This window comes from Typopeltis vanoorti, chromosome 26, assembly GCF_054136105.1.
Source record: "Typopeltis vanoorti isolate ZY-2024b chromosome 26, IOZ_Tvanoo_1.0, whole genome shotgun sequence".
NCBI classification, from domain to species: domain Eukaryota; kingdom Metazoa; phylum Arthropoda; class Arachnida; order Uropygi; family Thelyphonidae; genus Typopeltis; species Typopeltis vanoorti.
In genome coordinates this window covers 23,212,255-23,233,764 of record NC_143574.1, presented here as the reverse complement: position 1 = coordinate 23,233,764, position 21,510 = coordinate 23,212,255, and the positions used below count along the sequence as shown (strand labels likewise).

The window sequence follows — 21,510 nt, the reverse complement described above, 5'->3', positions numbered from 1 at the left end:
TTTTCAGGTTTAAAGTATTCAATATAAGATTGGTGTTCTTCTAGCCGAATAGAGGCAGATCTTCCGTTTGTCCGAAATAAGATGATCCACAAGAGCACAGAATCTGGTAGATTCTGTGTCTACCAGTATATTTATACGTCTATAGCACTATAGGCGTATAAATATCTAAGGGATAGTATGTTTAGTATGGTGTATTTATTACACATTGCAGTATCCTTATATTTGTTTCTAGTTAAGATTTTAATTACTTTATGCTGAGTCAAGACTAAAGATTTCAGTGTAGTGTGATAGATTCCTCCCCAACTTAATATACCATGTTGAATCCAGGCAGAATATAATATTTTTAGCATATTTAAATTTAAGAATCTGTTTAGGTAGTCAAGTCTGTTTAACATAATCCTTACTTTATGTACGACATCAGTACTATGTGGTTTCCAGCTTAAACTACTATCAATTTTTAATCCCAAGTAAGTTATTATACTGACTTTTTCTATTTTCTCGCAGTTGCATTTGAATTTGTCCTGCAATTCCAATCATGCAAAATTAATTGTGCAGTGAAGTTCATTTTGCCAGTTGTAATTCGCAAGTTAAAATTTAAGTATTTAGTTTTTGAGACATTCAGAATGAGTTTGTTTGACTGGAACCAATTTGTTACATTCAAAAGATCAGCATTCACGATGGTTTTCATTTGTTCGGCTGTGTCTGTAGAGAAAATTACTACTATATCATCTGCAAAAGTATTTATTTTACTGTTTAGTTTAAGATTGCAGAAGTCATTGATATAAATATTAAATAAAATTATTCCCAAGACAGATCCTTGTGGTACATCGCAGTCTACTGTTTTGGAGCTGCTATAGCTGTTGTTTATTTTTACAATTTGTGATCTGGCATTTAAGTAATTTTTGAACCATTTAGGGCAGTACTTCATGTGATACAGAGTCAAAAGCTTTGTGTATATCTAGAAATAGTAAATTTGTATTCAAGTAGCTAAATTGAAAAATATAGAATATCATTTGTAAAATAAATGTTGTATTTGTATGATTAAATGTACATAAATTTCTAAATATATAGTTTTAAATGGTCAGTACAGGTAACTTTCGTATAATGCGGTACTTATACAACACAGTTTCCATGTAACATGGTCTACAAATTGTAGTAACCTTTGTTCAATGCGGTACTTATATAACGCGGTTTTGACAAAAACACAGTCTAGAAATTGTAGTAATCCTTTATCTTTTCATATATTTTTCACTGCGCGACTTAAAAATCAAATTTTATCTTCATTAAATTTGTCTCTGCCCGTATCGTGCAAGTAGTTATAAATAGCGAATTTATATTAGGGGAAATACCTTTTAGCACGCATGTACGTCAATTGTATACCTTTCCTGGCAGAAAATGAAGACAATTAACAATTGAAAATTGTCTTTGTTTTCGGGGTGCTTAAGGGTCAAAGCTGTATAACTGAGAGGAGACCTCCACATGGCCTTTAAAGGAATGCGGAAAACCGACTAGGGCTTCTGACCTAATGTCCAATCCTCACCTTCTCGTGGTGCACCCTGTTGGGTATCTACTTGGATACTGAATGGACGAGAATGGGCTGGCAATTTGGGATTTAGCCAACCAAATTGTATTCTTATTGGTTAAACCAAAATATAGAATGATGGTACAACATGACAAAATTTCATGCCGGCTGGGGCGTCGCTCGGTTAAACAAGGCCCCCGTTGTTTTTGCCAGGGAACCAGGGCAAACAGCGAAAAGTCAGCTACTGGAACAAATCTGAAAATAAACCCCAAATCAACATCACCAGAGTTAAAGATCGGTACTATCAACGTAAGAAGCCTGAACTGCAAAGAAATGGAGCTAGCTTAGGAATTAGATAAGTACCAGATCGACATAATAGGGGTGACTGAAACAAAAAGACCAAAACTGGTGAGATCTTTCTGAGCAATAAATACAAAATGTTATATTCAGGCAATGACAATCAAGGAAAAGTAGGAGTAGCCATAGTATTCAACACAAAATACGAGGCTAATCTTCTTGAATGGCAGTCAGTCTCAAGTAGAGTAATGTGGGCAAATATGAGAATGGGGAAGTAGAGTAATGTGGGCAACTATGAGAATATTTGCCCACATTACTCAAGTAGAGTAATGTGGGCAAATATGAGAATGGGGAACTGGACAATGAGACTTATTTGTGCCTATGGTCCCACAGAAGGTTCTACTAAGGTAGAAGTGGAGGAATTTTTTGAGGCTTTAGAAAAAGCAACTGACACAAAAAAAAATGAAAAGTTGGTCCTTGTTGGGGATCTAAATAGCAGAGTAGGAAATGATTGTGAGACATACAAAAATATTTTGGGAAAATTTGGAGAAAAGAGCAAGCCTAATAATGGCAAATATCTGTTGGATTTCTGCTCAGGACATGGACTGGTTATTACTAACACCATGTTCCAACATAAAAATGTGCACAAATTCACATGGAGAGAAGAGGCTAGGAATAAGAAAAGTTTCATTGACTATGTTATTGTTGATAGTGATGTTTTCTCCCTGATGCAGGACACCGGAGTGTACAGAGGATTTGAAATTGGAAGTGATCACTATTTAGTCTTGAGCAGGATAAAATTGAATTTCACATTGAAAAGAATAACATGTAAGAAAGTTTTAAAGCGAATAAAAGTTGAGCAGCTCTCAGATGTGAACTGTAGACTAAAATACACAAAGATTATTGAAGAAAAAATGAAAGAGTTTGAGAACAGGAATCAAACCTTGGAGATTCAGTGGCAAACTCTGAAGAAAACATTGATTCTGCCAGAGAGGCATGTGGTGAGGTTGTCTGTAAGGATAAAAAAATCAGAACTCCCTGGTGGACACAGGCAGTGAAGGAAAAGAAGAAAGTATACCAAAAGTTCCTGTCAAATAAGTCAGCTTGTGCTCTTAGAGAATATAGAGACAAATGCAAGAATGCTAAACATTGTGTAAAACTAGCTAAACAAAAGTCATGGGAGGACTTTGGCAAGAATATAGAAAATAAATATCAAGAAGGTGGCAAAATATTCTGGAGGTTGTTGAAGAAGCTTAGGAATGGAGGAAAGAGTGCTGTAAAAGGAATTAGAGATGATAAAGGTGACATGAAAATGGGAGAAAAAGATATCCTTGAAGTATGGAGTAATTACTTTGAAAAACTGCTAAATGAAACAAGCAGTGATGACAGCACAGTGGTAAAAAACACTGACCAGGCATGCAGTCAGGAATACATATCCATACTTGAAGTAGAAAAAGCCATCAAAGGCTTGAAATGTGGAAAGGCAGCAGGAGTAGATGATATTCGACCAGAAATGCTGAAGTATGGTGGTATAAGAGTCTTACAGTGGCTGCACTGCATAGTTCAGAAAGCCTGGACAGAAGGACGAATTCCCGATGATTGGAGTAGAGCTCTCATAGTACCCAGATATAAAAAGGGAAATAAAACTGCATGTGAGAATTACAGAGGTATTTCCCTACTGAGTGTTCCTGGCAAGATCTATGCAAGTATACTTGAGAAACGGTTGAGAAGAATTGTGGAAGAAAAGCTTGGTGAAGAACAAGCTGGATTCAGGCCAAATAGAGGCTGTCAGGATCAGATCTTCACTTTACGACAAATAGTCGAGAAAGCATGGGAATATAACAAAGATGTGTATTTAAGTTTTGTCGATCTGGAAAAGGCATATGACAAGGTGCCAAGAGAGAAGCTATTCAATACGCTGCAGTTATATGGTGTCAATGAGACATTATATCAAGCAATACATAGTCTTTATTTGAGTTGTAAGTCAGCAGTTAGAATTGAAGGAAGTACAGGAAGATGGTTTAATGTTAAATCTGGTGTGAGACAAGGATGTACATTATCCCCTCTGTTATTCATTATCTATATGGATCACATTATGAAGGAAAGTGGTATTAAACATGATATGAAAATTGGAGATGTTAATGTCAGCTCTTTGCTTTATGCGGATGATGTTATACTTCTAAATAAATCCGCTACAAGTCTGCAAGATTCTCTGACTAAATTGAATAGCTGTTGTAATAGATATGGTATGAAGGTCAGCAATAAAAAGACAAAGACAATGAAAATAGGCAGAATCATTGAAAATGTCAACTGTGTTGTGAATGGAGAACCTGTGGAACAAGTAAAACATTTCAGCTATTTAGGCACAATTTTTACTGAAAATGGTAAATTAAATATAGAAATAGACAACAGAATCAGCAAAGTTGGTATGGTGGGAAGTCAATTGAATAAATTCATATGGAATAAGAGAGAAATTAGTCGGAACACTAAATTAGATACAAGACACTGTTCAAACCAGTTTTAACTTATGGATCTGAGAGCTGGGTCAGAAGTAAAACACTTGACCAAAGACTAGAGACCACAGATATGAGAGTCCTGAGAAAGATTATAGCCATGAACAGATGGCATCAATGGCAATATCATATTAAAAACGAGGATATTAGGAATGAACTTGACATTGTCAGCATCCAGGAATGCATTAGCAGAGCTAATCTGAGGTGGTATGGTCACTTAAACAGAATGGGCGAGGAAAGATTAGCAAAACAAGTGTTCTCTGCCAGGTTGGCAGCAAAACGACTCAGAGGAAGACCAAGATATAGGTGGATTGATACGGTACAAAGTGCCTTAGACGATAGAAATATAAGATCTGATAAAGTTGGAGTCTTGACAAGTAACAGACTGATTTGGAGGAAAATTGTAGATAGGAAATTAATAATGATGTAATTTTTTTTCATGTAGTTCTATCATATCCTGTACACCCCTTGAGGGTACATGGCAGGAATTTGATGATGATGATGTCTTTGTTTTCTGCCAGGAAAGCACATTAAAAATCATAAGTCTGTTATCTCAAGCTGAACACTTTATTTTCTGGTGAATTACATACATAATTAATATATAATGCTTTTTTATGTAAAAAAATTATTTTTATAGTAATGGCCACAAATTGCATAGAAATGGAAAAAAATGAATATTGAAAAGAAAATTTGTCTCGAAAAAAAAAAATTAAAATCAAAATCATGCATCGGTTGAAAAATGGAGAAAAGCCAGTTGATATAAGGGCTTTCAATTTAAATGAATCAACAATTCAAACAATCAAACACAAAGAACATAAAATCCGAGAAAGTGTTTATTGCTGAGTCAACGGTAAGTGCAAAGGTCGTTGCTCGTCTACGCAATTTTCTAAGAGAAAAATGAAGAAATCTCTAATGATTTAGAAAGAAGATGCGCTCAAAAGAAAATTCCTTTGAATGGAAATCTTATTAAACAAAAAAACTTCAAATTCCTGCCATGTACCCTCAAGGGGTGTACAGGATATAATAGTACTACATGAAAAACTCAAAGAGTTTAATGCCGAATATAGTAGAAACTATATAAAGTTCGCCGATTCCAAGCGTAAGCAAATACCTGGATACTGCAGCAACCGACCCGAAAGGTAGTGCAAGCTGAGGTAACTCATGTCTAAGGTGGAGCAAGCTCCGATCACTATTCTTGATATTTATCCATAATGTAAACTTTGCTCCTATTAGCTGTATTTCTGTTCAACATTATGAGAGAAGGTCACTACCCAGACCGGTTTCAACCTTTATTGAGGTCTCATAAGTGAGTAGGTAGACCTAGTTAATATCATGGTTGTAGCAAACAGAACTTACAACCCTTCTATGAATATTGCTGAGAGGTGTCCTAATAAATTATTAGATATATGAAGAGCCAAAGGCTTCAATTCGGCGACATATGACTTGTTTAAATTAACGATATGGGATGTAATATCCCTTAATTTAAACAAGTCATATGTTGCCAAATTGAAGCCTTTGGCTCTTCATATATCTAATAATCTACATGAAAAGTTTACATCATTACTAACTTCCTATCTACGATTTTCCTCCAAATAATTCTGTTACTTGTCAAGACTTCAACATTATCAGATCTTATATTTCTATTGTCTAAGGCACTTTGTACCGTATCAATCCACCTATATCTTGGTCTTCCTCTGGGTCGTTTTCCTGCCAACCTGGCAGAGAACACTTGTTTTTGCGAATCTTTCCTCGCCCATTCTGTTTAAGTGACCATACCACCTCAGATTAGTTCAGCTAATGCATTCCTGGATGCTGACAATATCAAGTTCTTTCCTAACATCCTCGTTTTTAATATGATATTGCCATTGATGCCATCTGTTCACGCCTCTAATCTTTCTCAGGACTCTCATGTCTGTGGTCGCTAGTCTTTGGTCAAGTGTTTTACTTCTGACCCAGCTCTCAGATCCATAACTTAAAATTGGCTTGAACACTGTCTTGTATACAGCTAATTTAGTGTTCCGACTAATTTCTCTCTTATTCCATATGAATTTATTCAATTGACTTCCTACCATACCAGCTTTGCTGATTCTATTGTCTATTTCTATATTTAATTTACCATCTTCAGTAAAAATTGTGCCTAAGTAGCTGAAATGTTTCACTTGTTCCACAGGTTCTCCATTCACAACACAGTTGACATTTTCAATGATTCTGCCTATTTTCATTGTCTTTGTCTTTTTATTGCTGGCCTTCATACCATATCTATTACAACAGTTATTCAATTTAGTCGAGGAATCTTGCAGACTTGTAACGGATTTATTTAGAAGTATAACATCATCCTCATAAACAAAGAGCTGACATTAACATCTCCAATTTTGATATCATGTTTAATACCACTTTCCTTCATAATGTGATCCATATAGATAATGAATAACAGAGGGGATAATGTACATCCTTGTCTCATTCCAGATTTAACATTAAATCATATTCTTGTACTTCCTTCAATTCTAATTGCAGACTTACAACTCAAATACAGACTAAGTATTGCTTGATATAATGCCCATTGACACCATATAACTGTAGCGTATTGAATAGCTTCTCTCTAGGTACCTTGTCACATGCCTTTTCCAGATCGACAAAACTTAAATACACATCTTTGTTATTTTCCCATGATTTCTCCACTATTTGTCGTAAAGTGAAGATCTGATCCTGACAGCCTCTATTTGGCCTGAATCCAGCTTGTTCTTCACCAAGCTTTTCTTCCACATTTCTTCTCAACATTTATGCCAGTATACTTGAGAAACGGTGTACTGGCATAAATCTTACCAGGAACGCTCAGTAGGGAAATACCTCTGTAATTCTCACATTCAGTTTTATTTCCCTTTTTATATATTGGTATTATGAGGGCTCTACTCCAATCATCAGGAATTGGCAACCCTCTGTCCAGTCCTTCTGAACTATGCAGTGCAGCCACTTAAGACTTTTATACCACCATACTTCAGCATTTCTGGTCGAATATCATCTACTCCTGCTGCCTTTCCACATTTCAAGCCTTTGATCACTCAACGTTTATAAACATTTATAATACAGACTAGGTCTTCAATGCTGATGAATCTGGATTATATTGGGAAAAAATGCCAAAACGCACCTATATTTCGAAAAATGAAAGATCAGCTCCTAGATTCAAAGTTTCCAAAGATGGAATTACTCTACTGTTTTGTAGTAATGCATCAGGTGATTACATGACAAAACTAATATTTATTAACCAATCCTCAAATCCTCGTGCCATGAAAGATTAAAATATACACTTATTTTTATTTTGCCTAAAACATTTATGCATTATGTGCAATGAAGCTTAATTGCAGTTTGTAATTTTTATAATTTTATACTATGTATTTGTGTCATAGTTTATATGTTTTCTTAACTTACATGAATTACCTGAATGAAATAAAAATATTTTTTGTTGGATATGTCATTGTTGTTTATATAATTTTTTTTTTTTTTTAAACCGATTTCGGAACATAACGCTACTTTTTATATGTGATCTTAGTATCGCATAATGCGATTTATATAACGCGCCATTTCTATGGAACCTAACATCCACGTTATACGAGGGTTACCTGTAATTCATTATTCCGATAATGAGATTTCAATCACACTTCTCACTCCCTGAATGATAACAAGAGTAAGCGTGAATTTCAAGACCAGCATTCGCCCCTGGTGCGTGTGTGTTCGTGTGTGCATGCTCGTCTGTATGTCAAGTAAATATTTTAACTTTGAGTTTTATTTTAATTTAGGAAATTAATGGAGATTGGATGTGAAATTGAGTTATATTCAACTGAAGACGAAAGAGACTTAGTTTCAGAACAACTGTATGCTTTGAACGACTATTCTTCACCAAGTTTTCACTCCCAAGTAGATGTAGAATCTAATATTGACGAAACATCTCAGGATACTTGCTCAGCCTTACCTGTTTCAAACACAAATCCACTAGATGAAGGAAATTCCGAATCGAATAATGCATTTGTAGATGATAATTTTGATGAAGTGTTTTACTTTGAATCTGATCATGTAGCTTTAAAAGGAAATAGAGATTATCATCTCTGTTTAAAAGTAAGTACGAACAAATTTTATTATTGTTATTATTCTGTTTAAAAGTAAATTTGAATCAATCTATTATTATTAACAGAGCTCTGGCGTCAGCAGAATGAGTGAGACATCAAGAAGTCTTACTTGTTCAACAACATAAGAACTCATTTGCAACATACTCTGGCAATGCATTCCATTCACTCACTACCTTGTATCAAAGTTCTACTCACTCCCTTCTTCACCACATCCTTATACACCATCCAAGGGTAGTTCCCCCGCCACACACACACACACACTTTGTGTGTAATCTCTTCTGTATTAACCCCAGAGAGTTCCCTGTTCATTAAAAAAAAAAAAAAAAAAGTTGTCAATATGACAATATATCTCTTTGCAAAAAAAGTCATTTTTATTGTATGCCTCAAGAGAAATAAATATACCACATATTATGGTAGCCAAACACAATATTTCATGATTACTTTCCTGTTTATCAATTGATTTGATCAGCTTGCCCATATCTTGGTCTTCCAAGTTCCTGTCATTTTTGCTTCAAACACTTCTTTTTTTTATTATTCATCTATCATTTTGTTTTAAGTGACCACACATTTAAATTTATTTTGCTTATATTGATAATGAATGTTAATAATGTCACATTCTTTGTTGTTATCTTCATTTTTGTTATGTTCCTGCTGTTGATGTCATCTGTTTTTCCTCAGAGCCCTCAAATTGCTGGCCTCTGCTCTTTTATCATTTTTTTGTTTTTCCCTAAACCATCTCCCAAGTTTAAAAGTTAAAATTTAAGGAGGAGAAAATAACAGGAAGGTGACGATAGCAAAAGTGCAGTATGAGCAGAAATTAGCCATTTGGGGCAAGAAAAATCCAGAGTTCTTTCAATATGTGCTAAGTAGAAGCAAGAAATAATTATTATGGAAAAATAATGTTAGATTGGTGACTGCTGCAGAGGATATTGAGTATAGAAAGTAGGGAGGAGGAAGGTGGTAGGCCAATAGTGAGTGAGCAGAAGCTCTTTGAGTAATTAAGTAAACTTGTTAATAGATGTCTTATTCCTTTTAAGGTACACATATCACTGCTTGTCTTCATGGGCAGCATCTTTGGCATACATAATTAACAATAATCGTGCAACAGGACAAATCCCAAAGGAGTGGAAAGAGGATAAAATTGCTTCACTTCACTGCACAAAGATGGTATTGAGGTTGAGACTGCAAATTATAGGCTAGACTGCGTATCTGGAGTTGTAGTTAAGTTGTTGTAAAGGTTTGTGAGGACTAGAATTCAGAATTAAGTTGATAATAGCAGTTTTCTCTGTGATGGTCAGCATGGGTTTGTTGAAGAAAGTTCAAGGGCCTTTGATAATTTGTCATATAATATAACAAGCTGATAACTAAATGAAGGGGGGAAATAATATATTAGTGAGTCTGATAGGTTATTGGATGTCAGATAGATATCAGCAGTTTGTGTATGGAACAATAGTATCCCAATAGCGGGGATTGGGATACTGCAGGGATTCTTGATGGATTTTTAAGACCATTGTTGTTTGTCTTGTATTGAGATACCCTTAACTGGAGATATGCAGCTATTTGCAGATGAGGCAAAGTTGGGAAGTACTATTAGGAGCAGAGGAGATGTGGCCTTGCAACAGAATCCGAATAGACTGTATGAGCAAGAATGAGTGAAGTTACAAGTTCATTGTTGCAAAGTGTATGGCCTTGAAGTTTGATAAGCAGGAATGGGATGCAAAATATGCAGTTAATTGGGAAATTTTGAAAGATGGAGGAGATGAGAGACCTGGGAGTGGAGTGGGCAATGACTTAGTTTTGAGGTTACATATATAAAATTGTGAAGAGATCACAACAAATTGTGGCAATGGTGAAGAAGACCTTAACATGTAGAAGCAAAGTGGTTATGGTTCCTTTGTAGGCCTTCATTAAGCCACATATGGACTACATTATGCAGAGCTGGTAACCTGATTTTCATGGGCATGAGGATATCTTAGAGATGACTAAGAGAAGATTGAGCAAGTCATTGGGTCTCTCTCTCTCTGGAATGTGGGATATTAAGACATTGAGGGAATGCAATTTGTAGCTCCTTATAAATAGAAGAGGGGATATTGATTGAAATATGTAAGCAGGGAGATGTTATCAGATTAATGTGGAGGATATAACGAGGATGTGAGGAGCAGGTTACTGAGAGTGGTGATGGTGCACAAACTGTGAATGGGTTTAAGATACAGTTCAGTGATTTTTTTTTTTTCCTTGAAAGTATGGACTACCTGTGAGAGTCTTTAATTAACTCCATGGGGATGATGTTAATAATAATAAAAATCTAATAAAATACAACTAACTTCAGTTTTGACTGAATTTAACATGTTATACATAAAATTATTAAATTGACTTCCTAGTTTACTATACCAACTTTGCTTATTCTATTTTGTTATTTAATTGCTTTCTTCATAAAACTTTTGCCTGAATATCAAAATGGATTCATCTATAATTTTGCTGGTTTTGGTTTTATACCTAGCATCTTCAGATCACAAATAGTTTGTCACCAGTACGCAAACACTATCAATCATTTATTAGGGGGAACAACTGTAAAATTGCAATGGACAAACAGAAAGAACTGAAGTCCTAATTTGATGCCATCTATTGTTGGATAAAGAGTAGTTTAAGTATATATTAAAATCACTGTATCCCAGATTTTAGGTGAATTAACTCAGCCATACTTGTTGAGATTTATGGAATGTTTCTTAGCTACTGCTGATTCCAAAAACAATTTCCCCCATCTTGTATTGACTTGTGTGTAGCGCTTTAGTTTTCTTCTTTCTGATCCTCTGTGAAGAGGTGTCTAAAACAAAGTCTGTCAGTTCTGATTTGGCATAACGATAATGTGAATATACCATATTTACTCAAATATAACTTGCTTTTTTCCCCAAATTAAAGTTAAAAAAATCTTGGTGCGAGATATATGCGGGGATTTTCGGAAACTAAAATTTTTCAGGAAAAAACCAAATTGACATTTATAATTAAGTTCTCAGTCTTCATTATAATTTATAATTGCTCATGTTATTTACAAAATTAATGCATTTAAATTTTAATTATCAACTTTATTTACTCAATCAGCCACCGACCTTCATCATATGATATATTTGAATTATTTAGCAACAATGCTTCTGCAATTAAATTGGTTATTTCTGGTGAAATCATATCCCAAGCTCTCAAATTGCAGTTGCACAACACTTCCAATGATGGTCTCTTAATCTACCCCTGCACAATCCAAGATTGAGTAGAAGTCAATGCTCTCACTTCCACATTTCCTCTACTGGTTGCGAGTTATATTCGAGTAAATGTGGTATTTCTCATTTTCTACCAGGCATATATCAACAGATCTTCTTATCTGTTGCTAAGCCATTTTACAAGTAGGTACTGGACACTTCACATACTCCTGGATGTGATACAGTATGGAGTTAGGCAGTTGTTAGTAGGTATATGATTTGAATGTGGTACAGAGCTTACATGAATTAAGCAATCTGGTATCTTTCACATATGTCTTGGATATGTAGGATAGTGATAGTTTTGCTACAATTCAGGTTGTATTAAGGTAGAAGAACTGGAGGACACTTAGTGTTTTATCTGTTTTTAAAAGTTTATAGCCATTAGTTAAAAATGTGTGCTAAAGGTAGAGTTCAATGCCCAAGGTAGAATTATTGGAGTTGATAGTCTTCAATTTGTGTGTTATTCTTTTTAAGGATACCATGTTTGTTGTGCTGAATGATTGTGTAATTATTTGTGTAACTAACTTCCTCTGTGTATGTGTGTGTTGGCTTTCTATAAATAGAAAAAAATAATGAACCATTTGTTTATATATTGAACTGTTTATTAATTTATGTGGATGTCATCATCATCATGCTTGTCAAGGATTTAAGTCTTGAATGGCCTATGTTCCAGCCATAGAAGTCATTGCTGAATCTCTTAAGAGAACTCCTGTCCTGTTTTTCTTTTTCCTAGTGGTTTGTAATTTAAGGCTTGTTTTGGTAATCTTTCTGTTTTCATTCTTTCAACATGTTCCATTCATTTATATTTATATTTTTTAATTTTTTTCTGTTACTGATTCCTGGTTTAATTCTTTCATAATTTCTTCATTTCTTTTGTGATTGAATAGAGTATACTTTGCAGTTTTTCTCATAAACTTCCTTTCAGCTGTTATTAATCTTTGTTTGTCTTTTTGTTTTATTGTCCAGATTTCATTTCCAATACTTTTAATCTGGTTTGTTTTTGAAAAGTTAGGTTTAAATATAGAGTTAATTACACCTGTTATTTTTAAATATTTTGCAATTTTTAGGTGTATATCTTTTTCATTTTCATATGTAATCATGCATCCTAGGTAGTTAAATGAATTCATATGTTCTAAAATCTTATAACAAGATTTTATCTATTACTATTTTAGTTCTTACTGGATCTTGTCCTTTAAAGGCCATCATTTTTGATTTTTCTGTTGATATTATCATTCCATAATCTTTCTGTAAGTTATCTTCAGAATTTATTTTGTTTAGATAAATATTAAAAAGAGTTACTGAAAGGGGACATCCCTTGGACTCCTTGGTTTATCTCTCTCGTCCATGATAGTTCATAATTTAATCTTATTTGTATTTGATTATTTTCATACTATCATAATATGTATATATTTCATATATACATATTATGATAGCTTTTAGGATATTATTTGGTATTTGTCTTTCTTTTAATATGTTAAATAAAATGCTTCTTTTAACTTTGTCAAATGTTTTTCAAACTCAATAAATGTAATATGTGTTTCTAAATTGTATTCTCTTCATTTCTCTATTATTAATTTTAGGCAAAAGGCCAGGTCTATACATGATCGTCCTTTTCTAAATCCATTCTGTACTTCTAAAATAAAGTTTTCAGAATATTTTATTAGTTTGTTATTTAAAATTCTGCTATATATTTTGTAACAGGAATTTTAATACTTATACCTCTATAATTTTTAGGGTCATGCTCTTTATTTATTTATCTATGTATCTTTTTTTATTTTATTTACTAAATTTTTATGCTCTTGATGTATGGGATGTGTGTGTGTGTGTGTGTGTGTGTGCGCGTGCGCGTGCGCGTGCGTGCGCGCGTGCATACATACACACACAAGATCATAGCAAAAGTGTCACTATCTCATATATCCAGGGCACATCTAAAAAGAAAGCCAAGTGCTTGATAAATATATGTTGCACACCATATTCAAATGAAATCATACTAGCATAATAATAAATAGCCTTTATCCATCCTAAGGACAGACTCCATCCTTTATCACATCCAGCAGTATATGAAGTGCCTGTACCTGTGAACTGGCTTACCATGGACAGAGAGAAAGATCTGTTAACCATCCATCAAGGTGAACAGGAGAAATGCATTTGTCACCATTCTTATGGCATGTTAATACTGGCAGATTATGTTTAGATGCTCCTTTGCAGAGGATTAGAATAAATAAAACCACATGCTACACAGAAGTTGTTACAAGTCAGACTGTTTTTAGAATCAGCAGCAGCTAGAAACACTCAACAAGTATGACTGTTTTAATTTACCTAAAATCTCGGAGACATTAATTTTAAGATCAACTTAATACTTTTAAACCTCAGTTTATTCAACAACAGATTGTACCAAATTAGGACTGTAGTTCTTTCTGTTTGTCCATTACAATTTTAAAATTGTTCCATTAAAAACAGATGGTTATACTTGCATACTGTGACAAACTATTTGTGCTATGAAGTTGCTGCAGACATGAAATCAGTGAGGTGTTAACAGTTATGATAAATATCTTATTTTGTTCCTTTGGTGGTGTGAATTAAGTCATAAAATTACAGATGAGCAAATGCCAGCATCTTAGCTTATCTACACATCTGATATTATTATTATTATTATTATTAAAAGAGACCTCCAGAGTGTCAGGGACTCATCATGGAAGGCCACATACTATACACACCAGCTGTTATACCTGCTCTTGAATTCATTCACACTACTTGCACACACACACACACACACACACACACACACACACAACATTCCAAAATGTTGGAATGTTGCCTTTGGATACACCACCCTATGACCCCCCCTCTCCCTTCTTAGTGGCATTTATTCTCATCTTCCAAGGATGCCCTCTTTCCCACTCTCCATAAAATGAAAAATTCTAGCAACTGAAATACTGTATGACCCTTTCAGAAGATCTCAATCATATCACCCCTGTTTGCTAGTGTCTGCACTCTACAAATTCTCAATCTGTCTTTATTATTATTATTACTATGTGACACCTCCAGGGAGTCCGAAGACTAATTGAGGGAGGGCACCTACTCTACAGCTCTGTCTCCATCACTCAATCCACCAACACAACGAACCGCAACTACACCAACACCATCTTCCCTCCATCACCAACACCACTAGTATTTTCACAGACAATCACAAACATTCATGCCCACGAAGGATTTGAATCCAAAGCCTTTTGGCTAGAGAGCGGATATGCTCACCACTCGACCAACCAGCCTGGTGCATTATCAGTATTCCACAATCCTGATATCCTTTTTAACACTCTCCTTTGCACTCTCTCTCTATACTGTATCAGAATCACAACAGAAACCAAACCTGCACACAATAGTCCAAGTGAGGTCTTATCAAGGCCTTGTAAAGAGGCAAAATGACCCAAAATCAAGTTTTAAATTTACATTCTGAACTTTACTCTCCAGTTATATGAATCCAGATATTTTGAATGTACTTGAAAGAATCACTGATAATTCAGCTAAGCATATTCTGAAAGAAATAAAGAAAAACTTATAACTAAGTTTCTTATTTTAAAACAAATTTGAATGCCAATAATATGAATCTAACCAGTCAGAATATCTCTTCCATAGCAAATAACTCTTAACAGTGAACAACAAACAAGTGAGATGAGGAGCAACCAACCACCTGCAGGCAATGTGCATATAATCAACCTATCTAGCCACACCCTAAATAATGGTGAACTTTCACTTTACTTAATAAAGGCTTAAACTTTGCAGTAGCATCTAGAACTGTTAATAAACTGAATGTTATATACCACATAGAAAGAGGAATTAAGTCTCTTCCAAATAATATAGCTGATAAAATATAGGTATTATTTCTGGGAAGAAAACTCCCATGTTACTCTTAAAAACTATTATTTTTATGGCTGTTTTGCCTACTTTCGTTTAGGATATAATAAAATTAGTTTAATCCTTTATCCAAGTGTGAGCAAACAAAGTTTGCACCTGAAAGTATCTTCAGGACTGGGGTAAGGTGGTACAACACCAGGGCAACTCGTTGCAAAGGTGGAGCAAGCTACCAACACTCCTATCTCAGTATCTCCTATAATGCAAAACACATCTCCTTGCGGATATGTCTAATGTTATGCATTAAGGGAAGGGCCACTACCCAGACTAGTTTCGACCTTTATTGAGGTCTCTTCAGCGGGAGCCAGGTCCAAGTTGAGATACCAGGCAGAAGCATTAGCAGGTCATCTCTACCTATAGGAGTTGCCAAATGGTATGCCACCCTTTTTTAATAAATTACACTGGATTTAGAGAAAGATGTTGAAAGTTTATTTTTCACTTGGTTAGAGTATAATAAATTTAGTTTAATCCTTTATCCAAGTGTGAGCAAACATAGTTTGCACCTGAAAGTATCTTCAGGACTGGGGTAAGGTGGTACAACACCAGGAAACTCGTTGCTTGCTCCACCTTTGCATCGTTGCTTGCTCGAATTCACTTTCGGTTCTACCTGTAATCTATTCAGTAACATCTGTTTGTGAAATTTCAACATCTGGATTTATTTTTTAACCAAGTTATGCACGTTTTGAATTTCCTCTTTTTGTGTATCACCATAGTTACCTTAGTAAATTCAAGAAGACCACAGTTTTTTCCATGACGCTCGACTTGCTTCAGGTTCGATGGCTTCCCAAACAAACGTGAACACAATTGATCAAAATAGGCCTACAGTATAACCGTACAATCGACAGAATGAAAAATATACTGTACTGTAATAATAATAAAATAAATAATAATATTAAATAAAAATAATAGTACACGAAATAATAATACGTAATAAATAAAACTTTCGTGTTTTTTTTTTCTTTCAAACCGCAGTTCGGATTACTGGAGGGTCCGGACTAAAGAGGTTCGGATTAGCGAGATACCACTGTATTTAATATCCAGCCATGGGCATGGATGTTTGTGGTTGTCTGTAAAATACTAGTGATGAAGGGCAGTAGATGGAGTTGATGTAGATGATGGTGGTGGTGGTTGCAGTTCATTGTGGTTGGTGGATTGAGAGATGGAGAGTTGTAGAGTGGGTACCCCTCCTTCGATGAGTCTTTGGAATCCCTGGAGGTGTTGCGTGGTAATAATATAATTTGTGTATAATTTTTCAATATAAAACTTAATTCCTTGAACTTGAATAAACAATTAAATACTTTACAAGTCTCTCTCTTTCTTTTAGTATGTTGGAAGCTTCCCACTTGTTTATACTATAAATTAAAGATTCCAAGAAATTATAAAGGATTAAACCAAGTATATATAATTTCTTGGTATCTTTAATTTGTAGTATGAACACTTGCTTGCAAGTGTAAGCAAGCAAGCTTGTGCCTGAAAGAGTTTCAGGACTGGGGCAACTCGTATAAAGAAGCTAATGACTTCACATCGCTTGCCTTAGTATCCCATAATGCAAAGCACATATCCTTGTTGACGTATAATGCTATGCATTATGGGAATGGTCACTACCCAGACCGGTTTCGACCTTTATTGAGGTCTCATCAGTGGGAGCCAGACTCATAGGTGATACTAAGGTTGAAGTAATGCCGAAGTCGTAATTTCTTATGCGAGTAGCCAAAAGGTGTCACACTCATACCTTATTATTAAAATACTCTGGATTAGAGAAAGTTGTTGAAAGTTTATGGGATACTAAGGCAAGTGATGTGAAGTCATTAGCTTCTTTATATAAGTTGCTCCAGTACTGAAACTAGTTCAGACTCAAGCTTGCTTGCTTACACTTGGATTAAAGATTAAACCAAGTATATAATTTCTTGGTATCTCTTTTCAAAAATGGAAACAGTAAAAAAACTATTCACAAGATCCTCCATAAAGATAAAAGTAAGAACAAAAAAGATTTCAGGAATGCTATTGCCATTCCTTATGTTAGAGGCATTTCTGAAAAAATAGACAGAACACTACACAAATACAACATTAAAACCACCTTTAAACCCCCAAATAAGTTAAGACACCTACTCAGTTCTTCTAAAGATCCTCTTCCACATCTAGCCCACCCAGGGGTATACAAAATACAATGCATATGTAACATACCATACATAGGGGGAAACAGGGCGAACTATCCCAATCAGACAAGACGAACACAAACGACACATTAAATAACTCCATTTTGGAAAAACCAGCCTTTCCGACCACACACTCCAAATACCACAGAATTTATTGGAAAAATACCAAGTCCCTACACCGCACCAAAACCTGGTTTGAGAGAAAATTTAAAGAGTCTTGTGAAATGCTCAAACCCAACCCAAATCTCAACAAAAATGATGGCCTAACCATTTCAAGAATGTGGAGGACCCAACTACAACCTAAACTAGCCATAGAAAAATCCCACTACAAGAAGACAACCTGGTGAAGTGTTTGTAACATTCAACAGCAACTGAAAGAAATCATATTATAACAATCAGAACTATCCAGAAGAATATTAATACATGAGGACTTTAGCAGTTTATTGTAGTTGTATTTATTTATTTATTATTATTGTTTTATTTATTTATTTATTTTATTTTATTTATTATTTTTTTTTTATCACTAGAATCAGGCTAGGGAAAAGGATTAATTAACTACATAGAGTTAGTTTACTGGTATATACAGGGCATGAGCATGTAGTTTGGTTCCTTATACACTTGTATTCTTCTGATGATGACCTTGATACAGGGGTCGAAACGTCAAGTTTTATTTTATTAGTAATTAATAAAATAATCTGTTCAACACGTGTTTTTGTGTCCCTAAATTTACAAATATGAGTGCTGATCACCGTGTAGCCTTAAAAGAAAGAATTCTCTACTGAGTGTTCAAGGTCAGATTTATGTAGGCATACTTAAAAAGAGGCTGAGAAAAATTGTGGAAGAGAAACTTATTGAAGAACAAGCTGGGTGTCAAGATCATATTTTCACTTTAAGACAAGTAGTTGAGAACTCATGGGAATATGAAAAGGATCTGTACTTTAGTTTTAGACAATAGACAACAGATATGTCTATTTATTTATCTTAAATTTTATAATAATATTTTTATGTATATATCTGAAATGGGAATTACAGAGAACACTCACTGTTGAGAGTAGTGAGACTTAATTATAATTTCCAGAAAACAAATATTTATAGTAGATAGTCTTGCTGTAATGAATTTCTTACTAGAATAGCATTATAATTATCTGGCTTGGACAGGAGGTTTCGGTAGTTTGTTATAATGTTTACTATAGTGAAAGCTGACTGTATTTCATAATGTGTATATTCACTGGTTTGGGGTGGGTTGGGGTACTCAGTTCTCAGCCATTTGAAGAAATTATATTTTCTTTATCATAATTTCTCATTAGGTTCAGTGTATTCATAAACATTAATGAATGAAGAACTTTTCTGAAATGATGAATTATAACAGGTCGACGATGTAGTCTAATGCATTTTATAATTTAAATTGGAAAAAATTAGACACATAGCCTACTTCATTGTACTTTGTCAATAGGTCTTACATATCCTAAGATTGTGTATGTTTATATGCTTACTTTTTATTTGTATCCCTTCAGACTTTAGCAGTCCTACTGGCACAGAGAACTAAAGCTATCAAGAACCTGGAGACTTTATTAGAAATTGAGAAACAGGCTCTCGCTGATCCTATATCATTTGTAGAAAAACTTCAAAGAAATGAAGATTTAGGAATTCCCAAGTCACAAAATATCATTTCTCTTCCTGATATTGACTGGAATAAATATGTTATTAATGAAAGCGACTTGCAAATCGAGAAACGTCAAAATACCAGACAGGCTGCTAAAGGAAGTGAAAGTGTTGTTAAAAAAGGTAATGTGTATGTTATCTTTCCTTGCTGAAATAAATGCCTTTTGTAGAAAATTGAAGTAATTTACAAAAAAAATGAAAAATGATACTGTGTTTTAAACATATTATAATTCACAGATAAGAAGTTCATTTATTTCTGGTAGTATTACAATAAAGCTAATTTTCTGTTGAAATATACTGAAAAAATGTCAGTCAGGATTTCGCTCAATCAGTTGAGTTTATATATATATATACATATATATCCTGTCCTGTCAGGTGTTTTCTCCTTCCAGGAGATTGACTATCATGTGTCTCCACCATGTCCTATTCTGTGCCTCTCTGCTGCATTCCTCATATGAGAGATAGGCACAGAATAAGACATGGACAGTCTTCTATATTTTTCATCCACTCCAGTCTTTGTCTTCCTCTCCTTCTCTTTTCCTCAACAGTTCCTTCGAGAAGTGTCCTCTGTAAGCAGTTATGTCTCAGATTATGTCTGAAATAGCTGACTTTTCTCTTTTTAATTTCTTTTATCAGACTCCTGTTTATGCCTACCATCTCTAGTATCTCTTCATTTGTCTTTTTGTCTTTCCATGATATCCTCATAATTCTTCACAGCACCCACATTTCATAGGCCTCCAGTTTTTTCACACTCAGATTGGAGGGTGTCCATGTCTCTGCTCTGTATAATAATGTGGGCCATATATACACGTGGGATATATTATTATTATTATTAAGAGAGATCTCCAGGGAGTCAGAGACTCATCGAGGGAGGCCACATACTACACACACCAGCTATCATGCTTATTCTTGAATTCATTCACACTACTTGTACTCACAACATTCAATGGCAATCCATTCCAATCACACACCACCCTTTGAGAGAAAAATCTAGCCCTCACACTCTTCTTGTGGACTTCATTCTCAGCTTCCAAGGATATCCTTTCCCCACCCTCCATAAATTGAAAAATTCCATCAATTGAAATCCTGTATGACCCTTTCAGAAGTTTGTAACTCTCAATCATATCACCTCTCTTTCTCCTGTTTGCTAGTGTCTGCAGTCTACAAATTCTGAATTTATCAGAACCTGATATATATACATATAACAGGTGTATATTCAGGGTGTGCTAGGTTAGGTTAGGTTAGTGCAGACTAAACCAATGGAATAGCAGTATCACCGATATTATATTTTTGCATTTATTCCTGTTAAAGACTCCCCCCATTTGTTTGCAGACTTAAAATTGAACACATTATACTAATGCTTCATTGTCCTCTTCAGGAGGGTAATAAAGCATTATTGCTTCATGAAGAGGGCACTTTTTGATGCGTAAATATTGCGTCACATTCGCGTTAATAGCCCAGGTGTGCTTTCAAAATGCATACACCTTGAGTCCTTCGAAAAGATGTAAAGAGGGCACAGTGGGTAAAATTCTTAGCTTTCTAGTATTTTTAAACCGCTGAGGTGAGGCTGGGTGAGCTGACATTTTGAGCTCGCCCAGCACCTGGCGTCTGTGATTGGTTATTGTGTGAACCATTCCAATTGAACATTGTCACTTGTTATGAGTTGAGCACTTTCTCTATCTGATGGCTGTATTACAAACAGCTGTTACACATGTTTTCTGGAACTGAAAATTTGAAAGTGGATGTTAGGAGAAAAAAGCTAATTGTTTTTTCTTTTGCTTGTGCAGTATAGCATCTCTTGAGGTTGCAAAGTTTTTTAATAGTATATAGAGACATTTTTATTCTAGTCTTCAGAAACAACAGACAGTAAAAAATATGTTTTCCTGAATAAAAATGAATATTCTGTGTATTATAAGACGTTGATCTACAACAAAATACAAGCATATGCGAGATGGATAAGACAGAAAAACTGCTGATACTAAAAAATAATAATAATAATAAAAAACTAATGAATGTAGGATTCCCAAAAGTGCGGATAATTCCGATAATAATTGGATGTTATGTATGCTTAGTCTC

General features: G+C 34.7%; 1 protein-coding gene across 1 annotated transcript in view; it reads left to right on the top strand.

Annotated features, from left to right (window-relative positions):
- Positions 1-21,510, top strand: part of Atac1 (Ada2a-containing complex component 1) — a 92,758-nt gene that overhangs the window by 10,123 nt on the left and 61,125 nt on the right. The window contains exons 2-3 of the mRNA XM_090415070.1: positions 8,127-8,442; positions 19,287-19,557. Of these exons, the coding sequence (XP_090271196.1) occupies positions 8,127-8,442; positions 19,287-19,557 (587 nt within the window). The remainder of the gene's footprint in view (positions 1-8,126; positions 8,443-19,286; positions 19,558-21,510) is intronic.